The sequence below is a fragment of the Debaryomyces hansenii genome (genome assembly GCF_000006445.2).
Source record: "Debaryomyces hansenii CBS767 chromosome C complete sequence".
Classification (NCBI taxonomy): Eukaryota; Fungi; Ascomycota; class Pichiomycetes; order Serinales; family Debaryomycetaceae; genus Debaryomyces; species Debaryomyces hansenii.
The window spans coordinates 802,313-819,686 of record NC_006045.2 but is presented as its reverse complement, the minus strand read 5'-3'; the positions used below and the strand labels follow the sequence as shown (position 1 = coordinate 819,686).

The 17,374-nt window shown below is 35.2% G+C and overlaps 7 protein-coding genes across 7 annotated transcripts; 1 reads left to right on the top strand and 6 right to left on the bottom strand. All coding sequences in view use genetic code 12, as the record gives it.

Moving 5' to 3' along the window:
* Positions 1–42: 42 nt before the first annotated feature.
* DEHA2C09108g (DEHA2C09108p) lies at positions 43–1,794 on the bottom strand (the record flags this gene model as incomplete). Its single annotated transcript, XM_458073.1, has 1 exon — positions 43–1,794. One exon carries the CDS (start codon positions 1,792–1,794, stop codon positions 43–45), a length of 1,752 nt encoding a protein of 583 aa, XP_458073.2.
* Positions 1,795–2,557: 763 nt separating this feature from the next.
* On the top strand, positions 2,558–2,779 carry DEHA2C09086g (DEHA2C09086p; the record flags this gene model as incomplete). Its single annotated transcript, XM_458072.1, has 1 exon — positions 2,558–2,779. One exon carries the CDS (start codon positions 2,558–2,560, stop codon positions 2,777–2,779), a length of 222 nt encoding a protein of 73 aa, XP_458072.1.
* Positions 2,780–2,922: 143 nt separating this feature from the next.
* DEHA2C09064g (DEHA2C09064p) lies at positions 2,923–4,032 on the bottom strand (the record flags this gene model as incomplete). Its single annotated transcript, XM_458071.1, has 1 exon — positions 2,923–4,032. One exon carries the CDS (start codon positions 4,030–4,032, stop codon positions 2,923–2,925), a length of 1,110 nt encoding a protein of 369 aa, XP_458071.2.
* Positions 4,033–4,254: 222 nt separating this feature from the next.
* DEHA2C09042g (DEHA2C09042p) lies at positions 4,255–5,655 on the bottom strand (the record flags this gene model as incomplete). The annotated part of the gene is made up of 1 exon (XM_458070.1): positions 4,255–5,655. One exon carries the CDS (start codon positions 5,653–5,655, stop codon positions 4,255–4,257), a length of 1,401 nt encoding a protein of 466 aa, XP_458070.1.
* Positions 5,656–5,835: 180 nt separating this feature from the next.
* Positions 5,836–7,872, bottom strand: DEHA2C09020g (DEHA2C09020p; the record flags this gene model as incomplete). Its single annotated transcript, XM_458069.1, has 1 exon — positions 5,836–7,872. The coding sequence occupies one exon, from the start codon at positions 7,870–7,872 to the stop codon at positions 5,836–5,838; it is 2,037 nt and encodes a 678-aa protein (XP_458069.2).
* A 191-nt stretch (positions 7,873–8,063) lies between these two features.
* DEHA2C08998g (DEHA2C08998p) lies at positions 8,064–13,049 on the bottom strand (the record flags this gene model as incomplete). Its single annotated transcript, XM_458068.1, has 1 exon — positions 8,064–13,049. One exon carries the CDS (start codon positions 13,047–13,049, stop codon positions 8,064–8,066), a length of 4,986 nt encoding a protein of 1,661 aa, XP_458068.2.
* Positions 13,050–13,278: 229 nt separating this feature from the next.
* On the bottom strand, positions 13,279–17,193 carry DEHA2C08976g (DEHA2C08976p; the record flags this gene model as incomplete). The annotated part of the gene is made up of 1 exon (XM_458067.1): positions 13,279–17,193. One exon carries the CDS (start codon positions 17,191–17,193, stop codon positions 13,279–13,281), a length of 3,915 nt encoding a protein of 1,304 aa, XP_458067.2.
* Between the last annotated feature and the right edge of the window lie 181 nt (positions 17,194–17,374).

The following is a 17,374-nucleotide window of genomic DNA, read 5'->3' as shown; positions in this document are numbered from 1 at the left end:
AACTAAAAGAAGATATTAACATTTTTAATCATTTGAATAATTTTATTGCATGTTGTTCGATGAAATACTTGCATGCTCTGGTCGATTGTAAAAATTGTCACTTAAGAAGTCACTTGGCAGAAATGGGGTTTTGGAATCATGAGATAACTTCTTAGATATAGAAGAATAATTGCTCACGATCGATGGTATTAAGGAAGTATTTAGAATTGGTGTATTGTATTGAACATTATTACCATTTCCATTAGATATAATTGAGTTTAGTGCAGACATCGATGCAGACTTGACAGCGTTAACGGAACCATTTCTCGATGTCGAATTTGCAACACCATTTGGTATAGTTTGCGAAGACAATTGATTTTGCCTCTCTAAAATTGAGCGAGAAATATAATGTGATGGCGGCGTAGTCAACGTGTAATTGATAGCATTATTCAATAAAGATGTCGTCTCATTTTGGATAGATAATTCTCGGGGAGTTTTTCTCGAATCGTTGCTAAAAAAAGTATTTCTTGCTTCATCTCGGTCTTCATTAGGGTCGGTAATAAAGAGATTATTAGTATACCAAGCGGGGGTTTGGAAATGCAAAGATGATTCGTCATGATAAATGAGTCTCTTTTTCTGCTTCCCTTTCCCAGTTCTGGGATGACGATAACCTGGATTATTCATCTCGTTAATATTGTCATCATCATATTGCATAAATATCAGATTATTGGCCAGGAAACTGGAATTCAATGAGTTTGTTGAAATATTCGAATCATCATAATACAAACATTGAGCTAATAAAATGGTATCAAAAAAAAAAGTTAATAAGCTGCTAATCACATACGGCATATTCGTTGATATCATAGCGTTAAATGCATCAGTATCTTTCTCAAAGAGAATACATGAATTAGAAACAATTGATATTGTATACAATAAGTTTCCAATCATTGCTAATAGAATTGTGTATAGTGAAAGACCATTAGTAGACTTCGCCTTATAATTTTGTATAATCTGCGGTGGACGAGAGCATACGTAGAATAATGAGCACATCCAAGCCGGTATTGAGTTTTCTTTGAGAGAAATAATCTTACCTAGGCTTGATGACAAGGCAACCCAAATGGCCGATACAATTTCATTAACTTTTTTATGAGCGAGTGAATTCGATGGCATTTCCAAGTCGTTATCAAAAGCAACTGGCGAGGCACTTGATTGTTGAATCAATGCGCTAGTGCTTAATGAAGTCTTCAAAACTGTATCCACAGATCGTCCATTTCTAGATGTATGTAAGTTCCGCAGTCTGCTATAACCCTCCTCCTCACATTGCTCAAATCTATTAGCTCGTCCAATTAATTTAGACTCATATATATCTGGGTGTATTTCGAGGCTTGTGTTCTTTTGTAGCTCGTTGGAGACTTTTAACAGACGCGGATAAACGTTTGTATAGTACCAGTATTGCATACCCAAAACCGACCCTATACAACAATGATATGCCCCTATACATACCTGAAAGGGAGTTCCATTCAACACACTTGCCACAAAATTAGATATGTCCCCGCTTATCCAGAATATGACTAATAATAATGAAAGACCTTGAACAGACCGGTTCATATGATTTTCAATAAGTTGAGGGATTTGAACCAATAACCAGACAACAAAAGACGCAATCCCCGAAACCTGCGATATAGTAACTAATATAACTTTATCATCATCGTAGCTTGTGTTATTAGGCGTTTTCGTGTAGACAGATGTCAAAAGTAGCATCAGTTCAATCAATTCTGAATGTTCTTTAACTAAAGCATAATTTGATAAGCCCATATTTACACTTTTGCAGTTAATACCTCCATAACTTAAATAAACCCCAGCTGTATTTTCTAGATAATTATCGAAGAACCAATTGTTTTGAACTGAAAACAATACTAGGTGAATGGTATTGTGATTAGAAAAGATAATGAGAATTGATAGCGAGAGCGTCGAAAATTTTCAGAACGTCAGATAAGTGGAATTTTACAAATACATCAATTCTCTACAACCATTACGAATTTTAAGTTGTTGATTCCGTATGGATATACCTAATAGCTGAAAGTATTTATGTCATCAAAAACAGAAATTTGTAAGTTATGTAAATAGGTATGTGCTGGATTTCATTATCTTGAACTGCGTAAGTTACATAGATTTGCAACTACTTTGAGACATATTATCCACTAGATAGTATATTAATAGACAACTGATATATGATACAATGTGATATCATAACTCCTAGCTACACACTAAAAGCTTTTGAATGTAAGTTTCTGGTTACACACTTCGCTAACCAAGCTGACCATTGCTGAGAACATTATCACTCTTTTTTTCAATATTTTTCTGTTGAATGAAATTAAGCAAGCCTATGAGCTATTGTTAAAATTAATGGGACCGAAGGTTGGTCTTATTGCAATTTAATACAACACTGAAGCATTTTGCAATCGAAAATACACTTACTATGCCATCCGGCATATAACCTTATAGATAGAAGTGATGATGATTCTTCAGTTGATGAGCCGTATATATATAAGCTTTCTATGCAATCAGTGGATATCCGATGATAGAAGTGCTAGCCAACGATAGACTTGGTAAAAAAATCAAGGTCAAATGTATGCCTACTGATACAATTGGCGATTTAAAGAAAATAATATCATTACAAATAGGTACATCGTACGAGAAAATCGTATTGAAGAAAGGATATCAGGTTTACAAAGATCATATCACTTTGGATGATTATGAAGTACACAATGGGTTTAACTTTGAATTGTACTATAGTTGATAAATAATTTGCAAATAGAATATGATTGTGAATAATGGTTTGTGTTGATGTAAGTACTAAATACAAAATGAAATAAAACTGATGAAATGTAGACATAATTATGCATATTAAATACAAGGGAGATGGTTCGTTAGATGATGAGGTCATAAAAAATACTCTACATGTTGTTGGGTTCGAGATCTTCCGTTATAAAAGTCACCGAATGAATCGTTACCATTAATCCAATCTCCATTTATACCTTTCCCACTAATTGTATCCTCGTCATTTTCAGGAGATGCGTCGAAGACATTGAAGAACTGACCCGGCAACACACCGTTGATTACTCCCAAGCCTTTATTGTAGGGATCCTCCTCCTCGTTGTTGCTGTTGTTCTTAGACAGGTAATTTGAATGGAGTACTTCTAGCACACTAGCCTTATTTCCACACCTGTAACAGTAATTCGGAGCTGACCATACGGTCAAGCATTTCCCCTTCCAGTAGCTTACGTAGCCTTCGTTACATAATTGATGAGCCCGAACCAACTGAACCAAGTCATTATCATTGCAGAATTTTTCTATAACATCGAACCCGAAAAGGTATCCTGCTCCTCTTGGTGATAATTTGAAATCCATTATTTCAGGATCTGGATCCGACCAGACCAAATCTGCCATTATTCCATCGTGGGGTATCTCTTTAAATCTATCGATGGCTCTAACCTGATCTAATTGTTGACAACTTGGTGACAAGCCTCCATGGGTGGTGAAAATTTTTCCATCTATCGTTGCTCCTAGTGGTAAATAATCAAACAAATCTGTAATATACAGCCAAACATCTACGGATCCACCGTATTTATTTAAAACTTCCGAATAGAAACCATAATTTGTGGTAATTGTCCTCGATTCATGATTTCCCCGTATTAATGAGATCCTATCTGGGTATCGGAGTTTCAACACTATTAATAATAAGATTGTCTCTACTGAATAATAACCTCGATCCACATAATCTCCAAGAAATAAATAGTTCGTGTTCGGCGGTGATCCACCGATTTGAAAAATCTCCAATAAATCATGATATTGTCCATGTATGTCGCCTACTATAGTTATTGGCGATTGTAGTTCCATTATATTGGGTACTGACAATAATTGTATCTTCAATGTATGGCATAATTGCTGGATGCTTTCTGGCGGTAATAATTTTGGTGGTTTATGTTCAAATAATTGTACTAAGCAATAATCTAGATCAGTTGTGGGCATTGAAAACGATTCTGTCATCATTCATTAGTCGCTTATAATACTCTTCTATTGGCTACTGAATCGTTTATTCATCTACCCTAAGTCAAGGTATTGAGTTGTTGAAGTTGAGCTATTATTTGTTTCAATACTACTGAATTAAAAAATTTATTTACTGTTATCAGATTATACGCGGAAAACTGAAAGTTTTACCTAAATATTCTTTCTATACTATTAATGTACTATACAATCCAATTGGCATGGTGATTATGACTGTGAGAAGGAAGACTTAGGATCCTTAGATAATTCATCGATACATTTGTCTAAAACATCTAAACCTTCTTCAATTGCTTCGTTAGGAATGTTTAATGCTGGAACAATTCTTAAGACATTCATACCAGCACTAATAACCAATAAACCATTTTCTCTACATTTGGCGACAACATCACCAACATCCAAGTTACCCTTTAATTGTAAACCTAATAACAAACCTTTACCTTTAACTTCTCCGATGTGGTCAGGATGTTTGTTAGCAATCTTTGATAACCCTTTAGTGAATTTTTCAGATTTCTCTTCCACCTCTAACAAGAACTCTTTATCACTCACTTGATCAACGACGTAAGATCCAATTTTTGATCCAAGTGGGTTACCACCGTAAGTAGTCCCATGGTCGCCGACCTTCAAAACCTTTTCAATTTTGTCAGAAACCATGACTGCACCGATTGGGAAACCGTTTCCTAAGGCCTTGGCCATCGTCAAAATATCGGGATGGGCTTCCTCTGGCAAATTACAATGAGCCCATAATTTTCCAGAACGGCCTAAACCACACTGGATCTCATCATAAATTAATACAACCTCATTGTCGACACATAATTTCTTCAATGAAACCAAAAATTCAGCGTCAATCGCATTGACACCACCTTCACCTTGAATTGGTTCGATAATAACAGCACATGTCTTTTCCTTGCTAATGAGTTTTTCGACGCTACTGATATCATTAGGTTCCGCAATCTTTACGCCTGGAACTAAAGGAGCGAAAGGCTTTTGGTACTTTTCATTAGGTGTGACTGATAACGCACCCATAGTTCTTCCATGGAAAGAATTCTTAAAAGTAATCATTTCATATTTATCATCGCTAAAGCTCTTACCGTACTTTCTAGCAAATTTCAAAGCTGCTTCGTTCGCTTCTGTACCAGAATTACATAAGAACACTCTCTGAGCTTCTTTCATACCACCAGAATTGATGGTATTGGTAACTAATTTATTAGCCAATTCACCAGCATATAAGTTATGGTAAAGGTTAGAACAATGCATCAATGTGGCAGCCTGATCTGAGATGATTTCGGTAATTTTACTATGAGAATGGCCCAAACAAGTAACAGCAATACCGGCAGAGAAATCAAGATATTGTCTGTTTTCTAAATCATACAAGTACGATCCCTTTCCATGAGTCATAACAACATTAGGACGAGCATATGTTGTCACTGTGAACGGTTTAGTTATAGTGTTAATGTATTGTCCCGTGTGTGAGTCTTCTGGTGCATCTGGAATTGATTTTTTGTTCAATAAACTTGACGTAGTAGAAAATTGATTAGCGACACGGGAAATTAGCCCAGGAATTCTTTTACCACCATCTTTACGTAACGATCTTGGAATATTTCTAAGCATTATTACTCAACGATTTGTTTTATTAGCTCTTTCGAATATAATATACTGATATACATATATATATATATAAATTTCATCAAAAGATTTTACATCGCGGTTGACTCATAAAAAACCTCAAAATTACTTGATCGGGAAATTCGTATTAAAATATGTATTATGCTTGTAGGACTGCTCTGCAGACTAATATCTATTGATATCAATGGTCACCTCTATCTTATTGGTTCTAACACTATGATCTTCTCTCTCAACAGAGTTCTGAATAATTCTATTGATTTCAAACCTCAATTTTGATTCATCATCAGGATTACCACCTTTCATAGTTATTTTCAAGCCAATAACGTACAACTCATAGTTAAACTTCGATATGAATAACTTCTCAATATTATACGAGTTTTTGTAGCAGTCGAGACTTAAAATTTTATCAATAATCGATGCTTTCAAAACATGGTAATCATAGTCGGAGTAAGGATATGATAACAACAATACACCGCCCAATATTTTCACTAATCTCCATCCACCGTAACATAACAAAAGAGCGATAACCAAGGTAGTAGCTTCATCTATGTCTATGTTAATCTGTGAAGTAATGTTGGATGGGAGCAATGGGACCGTCATTAAACAAATAGAATACGTTAAAGTTAAGAAGTGAGTTGGATTCTTGGCCATAATGTTGGCAAACTTTTGTAAGTTCTCTAAACTTAAAGGTCTAGCTTCCGATTCAATTTTCTTCATTTCTCTATCCAAAAGGCCACCTTTCAACTTACGGTTTGACGCAACTAAAGTGGCCTTTTCATCAGATGACGATATCATTTCACTTATTCTATCATAAGCCAAGATATACCTAGAAGTTATTAAGGTCACAATTACTGTGATGACTAGGACTAATTCATATACAAACCAATTAGCCAGATGTCCATGCTCTCCATGGATATGATGTGACAGGTGTTGTTCACCGTCATGCTCAACTGAGGTATCCTTTACTACCATAGATATAACGAATTCCTCTAAAGAGTGGCTAATCAAATCACAGCCCACCATGATTAAAGATGCACTCAATGCAAAACCAACTAAAACTTCTAGACGTCCTAATCCAAATGGGTATGCTATTGACGAATTATTCCAAACTTCAAAGTTAGACATAATATCTACAAACACAATAACCAAAGTGCCTAACGAATCATAAAAAATCAAATGAGCCAAAGTTGATAAAGATGGTAGTTTGAACTTAAAACCTACTAAAAATACCACCAATGATAAAGCTAAATGACAAAATGACCATAATAATTTAGATTTTTGGCTAGAATTAATGGATGCAAGTGATTCCTTGAAGGTAGGAATAGGATACAGATCAGCAATAGTTAGCAATTCATTGTTAGTGTTCACTGCTGGTGGGGGCTCCTGAAACAAATTCATAGAAACAGAAGAATGCTTGTACTTATGTCCTTTTCTGTGCGCAGGTTTTACCTGTAACGTTTGTGAAGCATTATTCATAAGCTCTTGTGGTTGAAAGTTAAAAGGCTGGTAACTCTTAGTAGGGGATGATGAACGGCGAACAGGTGACTTTGATCTATATGAACGTGTCGACCTTGTAGGTGACATAGACCTTGTAGGTGAAGAAGACCTTGAAGAAGACAGAGGAACGACTGGAGGTACAATTGTAGGCGGAGGTAAGTAATTATTCTTCGTGGTAGCGAGGTGAATGGAATTTCTAGCTCGAGGAGTGTTCGATGCAGATTGTACTGGGCTGCCATCCTCTGAAATTGGGTAATGGTTCGAGTCCATCATAAATATGGCTGACTTCGGTCTTGCCCTGCCAGAATTGGAGTTTGATCTTATGTGGGATGAAGCTGACGCTTGTAAAATAGGTGAGTTGGTCAACGATGAATTTGAATATCTCCTTTCGTTAACATTGGGTCCATTAGTTGTCGGACTTAAGCATGTACTTGGCCCACCACTAGGACCAAATGGATTGAGCACTGAATTATTGGAATCTGGTAATGAATCTGATGAAAAGTTAGCACTAGCTAAAAACTTCAAATCTGGTGGCTTGTTCATCTCTGTAACATTATCCTCCTTTGCTAGATCCACTCTCTTTGTAGAATCAGAGTATAATTTAGGTGACTCCATTAGTCTTGGATTGGAATCTATACTTGAAATTTCATCATCATCATCTTCTTCTTCTTCCAATCGATTATATGAAATTGAGTTTCGATCCATATTAAATCTATGGTCTTATATATAAGATATTTAAGCTTTAAACTAAAGAATGTTCGAAAAAAGTTCACTCAGTTGTTACTATTGATAATGATAATCTACGTGTAAGTTCGAGTAAACATATGTGCGGTGCGAACAATGAAATTTCAATTATCAGGCACAAAATCTTCTATTCACTATATACACTGTAAAGGTTATGGAGGATTTTCTTTTGTGGTAAATGCATCAAAAAGCAGTAGATTAATACAACCATTATTTAGTTCGATACCGGTATCTTCTAATAATTCGTAGCTTTCTATTTTAAACCTCTTTTTAGAAACAGTCTGCTGAGTCTCATTCAATATATCGAATGCACTACTAAGAGCTTCACGTCTAGAAGGGAGCAATATCAACTTACTGTCATTTAAGGCATAAATATCACCTCCTTTTTGTAATTCAGATTCTTCTAACATTAGCGCACAAAGTATTTTTGAATCATCAGTATACTTTTTTAAAGGGTATGAAATGTTAGGTTCCGAAATATTGAAAACAGACGACAAATTTGGAATTGTAGATATATTCAGCACCCCAAAATACTTCGAGTTACTGTTCCCCACCTCTGTACCATCAGGATTGGACCTTGATAAATAATCATTGGATGGACTATGCTGCTGATGGCTGGTATCGGTAGTCATGTCATCAGCCAAGTTACTGTCTGGGTTAAGAATCATCGACAGAGTAATTGAACTCTTCATTAGTAATAACAAGTCATATAACAAAATCCTCAACTTCTCATTGTTGAAACATAAAAATTTTGATTCAAGCAATGCAATTAAGTTTTTTATGAAGTGAAGGTCTTGTCCGTCTTGCTCAATAATCATTGAAGTCAACGAAAGCTTATGAATAATTAAAATCCTCAAGAAAATTGAAATTGTATTATATGCGTCCCGTCTGCTATCACCAATTATATCGGCGTTTGCCAATTGCAATACTTTTAGTAAAAACTTTGATAAATTATGAAATACTTCTTTAGAAGTCGTTACGGTGTTTAGAGAAGAAACTGAAAACTTTTTGAAGTAATCCTTCAATATTGATAATAGGTTAGTCCTTCCATCACTGCTCATTAAACACACACTATTTTCAGTGAATTTATCATCAGATACAATAAATTCAGTGTTGCATAAAAAGTTATGCTCGAAGATAGATAAAATATTCAACTTATGCTCCCATGAAAGATAATTGAATAGTTCCCCAAAGTATGAATTATAAGAAACAAAATGAAACTTAAGATTATTTAAGAGCATATCAAGTATGTATCTTAATTTTTCTATCGACTTATCCTTATTTGAGTCACGTAGTTCATTCATAATGATTATTTTGATTAATACTTGACAGACCGGCAAATTGAACTCGTCAATTATCGAAGCTAATCTTGGTAAATCACTGCTGCTTCCAATAGGTTCCTCCGATATATATATTAGTAAATTGAGGAATGAAATAATATCTGAGTTAGAGGCCACTTTTGAAAGACCATCCATAAAAAACTTAGTATTCGATATACTAAATTGTCTAAAGAAGCTTAAAACCTTACTATTGTATGCTTTTAGAGCGTAGGAATTGAAAAATGTTTCTTTCTCGTTGGAAAAGCTATCTAATAATGTGATAAATACATCATTAGAGTGACGTTTAACATATAAATACCGGATGCATCTTAAAACTAAAGCCTGATCATTGAATAGATTTTTATTATCACTTTCGGGATTTCCGAAAAGTAATTCATATTTAAGAGCATCCATTTGTTCATGCGATAGCTCTCTGGGCAATATAGATCTTAAAGTCAGAAATAATTCATGAGGTTGATACACTTCAAAGCACATGAGCTTTTTGAATAGCGTAATTAGCTTTTCGATACCCGGCTTAGTTCTAACCAAATTTATTATGAAATGTTTCATAATATCAAAGAAAATACCTCTGGTTGTCATATCTAAGGATCTTTTAGAATTTATCAATAATCTCATACATAAGTTCTCGTGCAATTCAGTAAACTCTCCAATATTCTTAAAATAATACTCCATTATAATTATAACTGATTCTTCAGTGTTCGAAATTTCATTAAATGCCTCGTTACTGACATTTAGTTCAAGTGTACTAATGAAGTCCGTAATATCAGTATTATTCAAAAGTTTAATAGGGGCCTCTAATAACAAATCTAAATCGTTTCTGAAGACGGTAGCCGTGTAACTGTCATTATTCTTTTGTGGTGTGTTGCTATTTGCATGAATTCTCATTGGAGAATCGACAGTTTCTTTCGCAAAAAGTAATTGATTAAAGTTTTTATGTTTTAATGCATTATCATTGTTACCATCTGAACTCTTACCATAAGTGGGCTCATTTTTCTCCACCGCATTATCTATGAAATACCAAACATCACTGAAGTTATAGTAATCATTGTCTCTTGTCAGCAAATCCTTATAATTAAGGATAATTAATTTGAAAAGTTCGTATCCCGTAGTGGTAGATTCATAGCTTTTTCCAGCTATAAATTTAACCAACTTGAAATGTCTGATAATCAATTTGCTAATTAAATATAACGAATCCATGTAACAAATGATCACTTTACCTTCATTCCTTAAGATAAATTTTATTAAAACTTTGAAAAATACCGTTAGATTATCACACAACGCATAAAAATTATAAAGACTAGTTATAATGTTGGGGTTAATATGTATCAACTTTGGAGATTTTGTTATAGATGTTTTAAGATAATTTGTAAGCCAATTCACCAATAAAAATTTTAATCCAACTTTCAAGTTTTTAATGTAAGTCAACTTTTCATCGCAATAACCATCGAACGAATTCAGCATTAGTCTATCGACTAATTCTTCTTTCAAAATTAGTTTACCCTTTTCAAACTTTTCTTCAAAATTAAACCCATTTGGAGTCCATTTCCTCAAGATACTGTCGCATTGCTTGTTATTTAAGACTGGAAGATTCTGCAAAATCGCTAAATGTGTTTCAACCAGCGAGTTGTTTTCATTATGAGACTGGGCTCCATCTGCACTCGGTGATACATAGAATAAACCTGATGCTATCAATTTTCTTAGGTAGCTTGAAATAGTAATAACCTTCAACTGATATAACTCATTAATCAAAACATATAAATTATAATCGATAATATCCACATCAGTACAATGAGCTAAATTGTAAATTATTTCAAGTATTTCATTCTCAAATTCAGCTTTTATACTATTGACATTTTTAACACTAATATTTTGAAGAACCTTCCGTTTCAAGAAGTTGCAAATTATTAAAATACCTTCACTAGAAGACATTTGTTCCCGGTATATAGTGATTGCCCAATAGATAACCACTTTTAAGTTGACTCTCCAATCGTTAAAATTATCAGGAGAAGAAGATATTGAACTAGGTATTAACATCTCAGCAAGTGTATCATTTAGTTTAAGTCTATCTAGTTGATCGATAATATTCAACGTATCATCACTATTTCTATTAATGAAATAATTATCATTCTCAACAGTATTCGGAATTTTCTTTCCAGTAATCAGATTATAATTGTTTTTTGTATCTTGCAGAAGCGATTGTTGAAGACTATTACTTCTTCTTCGATCTTTCGCTAAATTCCTAGCTGTGTTAACATCGACAAAATTGGAAGATTGTACATCTTTCATGCTTAGCATTAAACTTTCGTTTCTGTACTTAATTAATTTGAGTTGTTTTCGAATTTCAGTTTGTTCTTCGGAATCATAACTGTTAGCAACATCACTCAAAAGTATCTTATAAAGAGTTTCGTTCACTAAAATCCAGTAATTAGGAATAATGAATACATTTGTATTATGTTTGAATAAATAATTAACAGTGTCAGAAATGCTGCTTAGTAACTTTAGCTTTAAGGTCAGCGATAATGCTGCTGTATGATTTTGTTTATGTGAATAGTTGCTAGATTTCGTATTGTAAGTTGGGATCCTCTCAATAAAATAATAGTTGAGCAATAAAAGCTCGCTTAGTTCTTTCGATAAATAATCCAATTCTAAAATATCTTTCCAAAACATTTTTACCAACGTGATTGAAATCAACCTTTGTCCGTAATTCAAGTCTATGTCAACAAGCCATTTATCAAGAGATGACTCTTCGCCTTCAGATCTTGAAAATGCAAGAAGCTCAGATACATGTGACTGATCCAAAGGCAATCCTTCTTTTAAGAACTTCAAAATAGATGTGAGAAAAAAACTCTTGTCTAACAAACATTCTATGTATAGCGCTTGAACATAATTTAATAGATAATTCAACTTCGTCAAATACACTTGCTTTTTCTCTTGTATTGTTATGTTGCACATATCCTTTGAAAACTTATAGAAATAGTCAACCAATTGATGAGTCCATTCTTGTAGCCACTGAGTTTCAAAAGTTTCAGAAGTAGTATTTTCAACCGGATGAGGATTGTTAGGAAGTCTTGATTGATATTTCTTTTTCAATACCAATAACTCACTGTATAGAACACATTTCGTGAGCCATAATGCTCGTGAAGTAGGAATGTTCTTGCTACATAAAATATCAACTAGCATCTTATTTTTAATCCCATGAGGCAATTTATTTGATATGTTCAGTAATGGTTCATCCGGATTAGCTAGATCCCGAAGCCACGCCTCTTTCTTCAGAGCTGTCAAGGTAACTCTTGGTGGTATTTTGAATTTATTTGAGTTATACTTTATCTTATTAATCACCTCATTTCTTGTTCTATAAGAGTTGACTAAATGTTGCGATAACTCTTTAAGAACTTTGTCGCAATTACTGCTGGATGAAAATAATGATGCTTGAATCAAATTCCTAGCAGAATAGTATTCATTGGCAACCAGGGGACCTTCAAAGTATCCCTTATTAAGGTATGCTTCATTATTTAGTTTTTCAACTTCTACTTCAGATTTACCTTTAGGCAAGTGTGTTGTATCTTTCCATGGTTTAAAGTCAGGATAAGTCAATTCATCTGTGGAACTATTAGATGTGTATCTGTTTTGTTCTGAAATGGATTCTGAAGAGTTGCTTAGTTCATTTAAGGGATAAAGTGGTATTGCAGGCTTATCCATTACATACTTCATAGCCAATAGCTCATCTTTGGTACTATTAGAAACAGAAGTCCTGTTATGTGAGGATAATAAACTATTCCTATTCTTTGTTTTCGACATTCCGATTCAATAGCTTCTTAGCCTTTCATTTGTAACAAATTTCAATAATTGTCTAGAAAATCTCTACACTTATCAATCGATAATAGGTCAACCTCTTTTTTTGCGGTGAAATACATATTGATCATGTGCGCATACTACAGAATTCAATAGTCTATGAAATAAGTCATTTTATTATATACTGTATCTGATACTTTAATATAAAATTGTCGAAATGTAAAGAAGAGATGACTTACCAATCATCGTCATCTTCTTCATCTTCTTCATCACTGTCACCAGTGGCACCCTTTCTCTTTTTCAATGCATCTGCTAAGGAGCCAGCCAAGTTAGTCTCTTCACTTTTCTTAGCTTTTAAAGCATCAGCTAAGCCGTTACTCAAGCCAGCGCCATTCGGGGCTTGTGCTTGTTGCTGGCTTTGTTGTGCTTGAGATGCTGAGTTTAATTGTGGTGGAGGAGGTGGAGGAGACTTAGCATTTCCTGCTGGTGAGTTTGCAGGAGGATCACATTCTACGACATACGCGGCAGGTACCCAACCTTCTTTAGTTTCATCCAAGGTCTTTGCTAGCCACCAACCATTATCTTCTTTACGAGTAATAAAGACAATAGTTTCTTTTGAAATTGGCAACTCCGAAGCACTTCCAGTACCTTGGAAATCATATGCTGCCTTGTAAGTTGGGAACTTTGGTTTTGGGGGTGGTGATGCTGCAGCGGGTGGTGGAGGTGGTGCAACATTTTTCTTTGCTGGTGGTGCTGGGGCAGTCTTCCTGGCTGGTCTTGATGGGGCCAGGGGCTTTTGTGTTGGCGCTTGCTGGCCATAAGAACCAGGAGCGGAAGGTGGTACCTTTCTTTGTGTTGTATTTTGCGCTTGTGGTGCTGTATGATGAAACGCCGCTTGGGCTGCTTGAGCTGCTTGTTCGGGATGTGCGTGTGGTTGAGTGTCTGGTGGAGCATGTCTTTGGGTCTGTGGTTGAGTGTCTGGTGGAGCATATCTCTGGGCCTGTGGTTTGGGTTGAGATTGTACCGGAGGAACCACTCGTTGCTGTGTTTGTTGAACTGGTGGCTGAATGTACGAAGGTCTGCTACTTTGTGGGGCCTTTGATACTGCTGGGGGTTGGTATGACGATGTAGATCTCATATTACTGCCTCTGTTATAATATTTGCTATAATCAACTTTACCTGCTGCTCCTCTAGGTCTTTTTGGATTTTGACTATTTCCAGGTAAACCTTGTCTGACCGTAACAGTACCTGACTTGTAGGAATCTCCATTTACTGGAGCTGTATTTCCTACTATAAATTTAATCGTATGAAACTTTCCTGGTTTCTTTTGATATTCAATTGTTTGTCCAATCTTAATATTCAAACCAGGGTTGCATTTCTTCAAGTGGGTAACAAGTTCAGTTTTGAAATCTAAGTTGATAAAAATATCAGGAGTTGTTGGAGTAGGCGAGTGCAAAGAGACAGCCACCCAATTGTCCTGATAAATAGATAATCCAACGTAATTTATTCCACTTACTGGGATTGTAAACTCCTTTTGTACCTGTAATCTGTTCTGGACTAAAGTTTGAGCTATAACATATAAACTGTTCTTAGTCAATATGAAAATCCTTGATAGTCTCTTAGATGATCTTCCAAATTTTGATAATAAGATATCACCTTTAGCAGAAAAAATGACACTATCTGAAATACCTGCTTGACTCATAATAAATCTACCAAAACCAGAACTATACTTACAACCCAAATAATCACCCATAAATGCACGAGACCCTAACATGGACATTCTACGACGTTCTTTCCTACCATGTAATAACCCATTCCCATAGTCACGCAATTGTTCAAATTGATTACCGTGAGTTTTATTTTTCCAGGCACTTTGAATCAATCTTGCTGCGTCATCTTTTCTTTTTATATAGCGTCTCCAAGCTCTTTGGATTCTAGCCGCCATATTATGCCAGTATTTATCTCTCATATCTTCTAAAGCGAATAATGTCTCAGGCGTTTTTATGAAAACCTTTGTAGTACCCATTTGATATTCCGAATCGGGAATATGACAGGATCTTAAGATTTCATGAACAGCTGTTACATCATCACCTTGCCAAATATAATCTCCAGCATAACCTGTTTTAGGAGACAACAAATAAAATCTTTGGACAAATTTATCGAAAGTCGTACGATACGCAAAACCTGCTCTTCTAATTCGAACATTTTCTTTCAAACCCAAGTATTTAATTTGATGCAATACTTGGTTATTATCGTATTCCTTAGGTCTCTTTGTTTGGTTTGGTTTGATTGTTCTGATATAAGATGGTTGGCATTGCGATAATGTGTCAACTAACAAGTTCGCACTTTTCTTGATCTTATCTGACGCTGTTTCTGGTCTTTTCTTGGAGTCCGTTAATGCCGCAAGTAGATCAGGTGGAAACAAAACTTGACTAACGAAACTATTTGAGGATGTGGACAATACTTCCACCAAATCACGTAACATCGAATCTTTGTTCTTATCTGTCATACCAGCTACGTCATATGTCACGTCACCAGCATAATGCTTGATAATGAATTTACCTCTACGGTCCTCGAAATGTGCATTATTGGCTCCCACCATGCTCAATCTTTGTGCAAAGACCTGATCTGCCGCATCTGAATCTGCATGAGCAGTCTTAACAGAATCATTCAAAGCAGCAAACAAACCTGGTTGAGGTCTCAAAGCTTCAATTAAATCACAAACAACTTTATTGTTGAAATAATCTATTGGTGTCCATTTAATTTGTTCTTGAACATATTCATCTTGTTCTGCCTTCAAAGTTAATTGGATAAAAGTCTGCTGTAATTTTTCATTCACATAGTTGATACAAATTTGTTCGAAGGAATTATGCTCAAAGATTTCAAAACCATAAATATCTAAAATACCAATTGATTTTTTTTCTTGAACTGCCCCTGAACCTTGTAAAGATAAATTCACTCTTTCCACAATCCAATCAAAAAGATTATTATAAATGCCCTTTGCCAATGCATCACGTACGGATGTAGCTTGGACGATGTTTAAGGGAACATGATATGTAGATCCTCTTCTCATACCATGTGACGTTTGCATTACTCTTTGAATGAGGGATGTCTTTAACGTTTCAGCATCAACATCTAATAAATAGGCTATAAACGCAGTCACACTTTCATCTCTAACTGCAGCATTTCCGTTGTCATCCTCCACAAACGAAACATTACCGACCCATAAGATCAGTGCTAACATTCTGAAAATATTATCTTGCTCATCCTGTGATAATCCGATGACTTGCATAGCCCTCAAGGTATCCTGAAGATCCTTTGAATCATCTACACCGTCAACATTTATACATTTGGCTGCAGATGTATAGACATAAGTTTCAGGCCCCTGAATTCCAAATGACTGTTGATATTGTGGGGGGCAATGCTTGGTGAATTGATAGAAAATGTGAAAATTACGTTCATTTGTTATCTGAGAGACAACTCTTTGCTTTTCTAAAAGATAGTTGGTAATGTGCGCTGAAACTGGCTGGTAGTTAGATGGATTAAAGTAGATCTCGAGGTATTTACCATGTCTAGATGAGTTATTATTTCTCAATGTCTTAGCACACCCAAATGACTCCAATAAAGGATTAGTAGCCAACACCATATCTTTGATTTTAGAGATGCCTCCGTCTCCTCCCGCACTGACCTGATCGTCAACCGAAACGTTCGCAATATATTGCATGATCTGTTTGGCTGCTTCAGTCTTACCGGCACCAGATTCACCAGATATAATAACACATTGGTTATCGCCATAAGATTTCAAATTATAGTACATTGATTCCGCAATGGCGAAAACATGCGGTGGAACCTCTAATCTGTTTTTGCCCTTATATTTATTTAAATGTTCCGGAGTATAAATACCTAAATCTTCAAACGGATTTACAGAAATTAAAACATGTCCAATATATGTATATATGGTACTGTTCATGAAACGCTTGTATAAGTTATCATTGATTGCGTCGTCAGCAATTTTGGAAAGTAATGTCAAATCTGAAACCCCGACTTCCTTCTTCTTATGAAGATCAAACTCGGCCTTTTTAATACCGCTCTTAGAGGGTTGTTGCAGTTGTTTATTCTTAGTACGAACACCTCTTTTCACAATCGCCATTTTGTTCTTTACGCCTGATTTATCAAGAAGCTACTGAAAGAAGAAGTTCAATGATCCCTTTAGCTGTTCGAATCAATAGAAAGCGTTTCGTCGGATGCTCGCTTTTGGTCATTTGATTACATAACAAAATGGCTCTGCTGCAAAATGGCATTTAGTTAGGCTATAACTCTACTTCTAATCT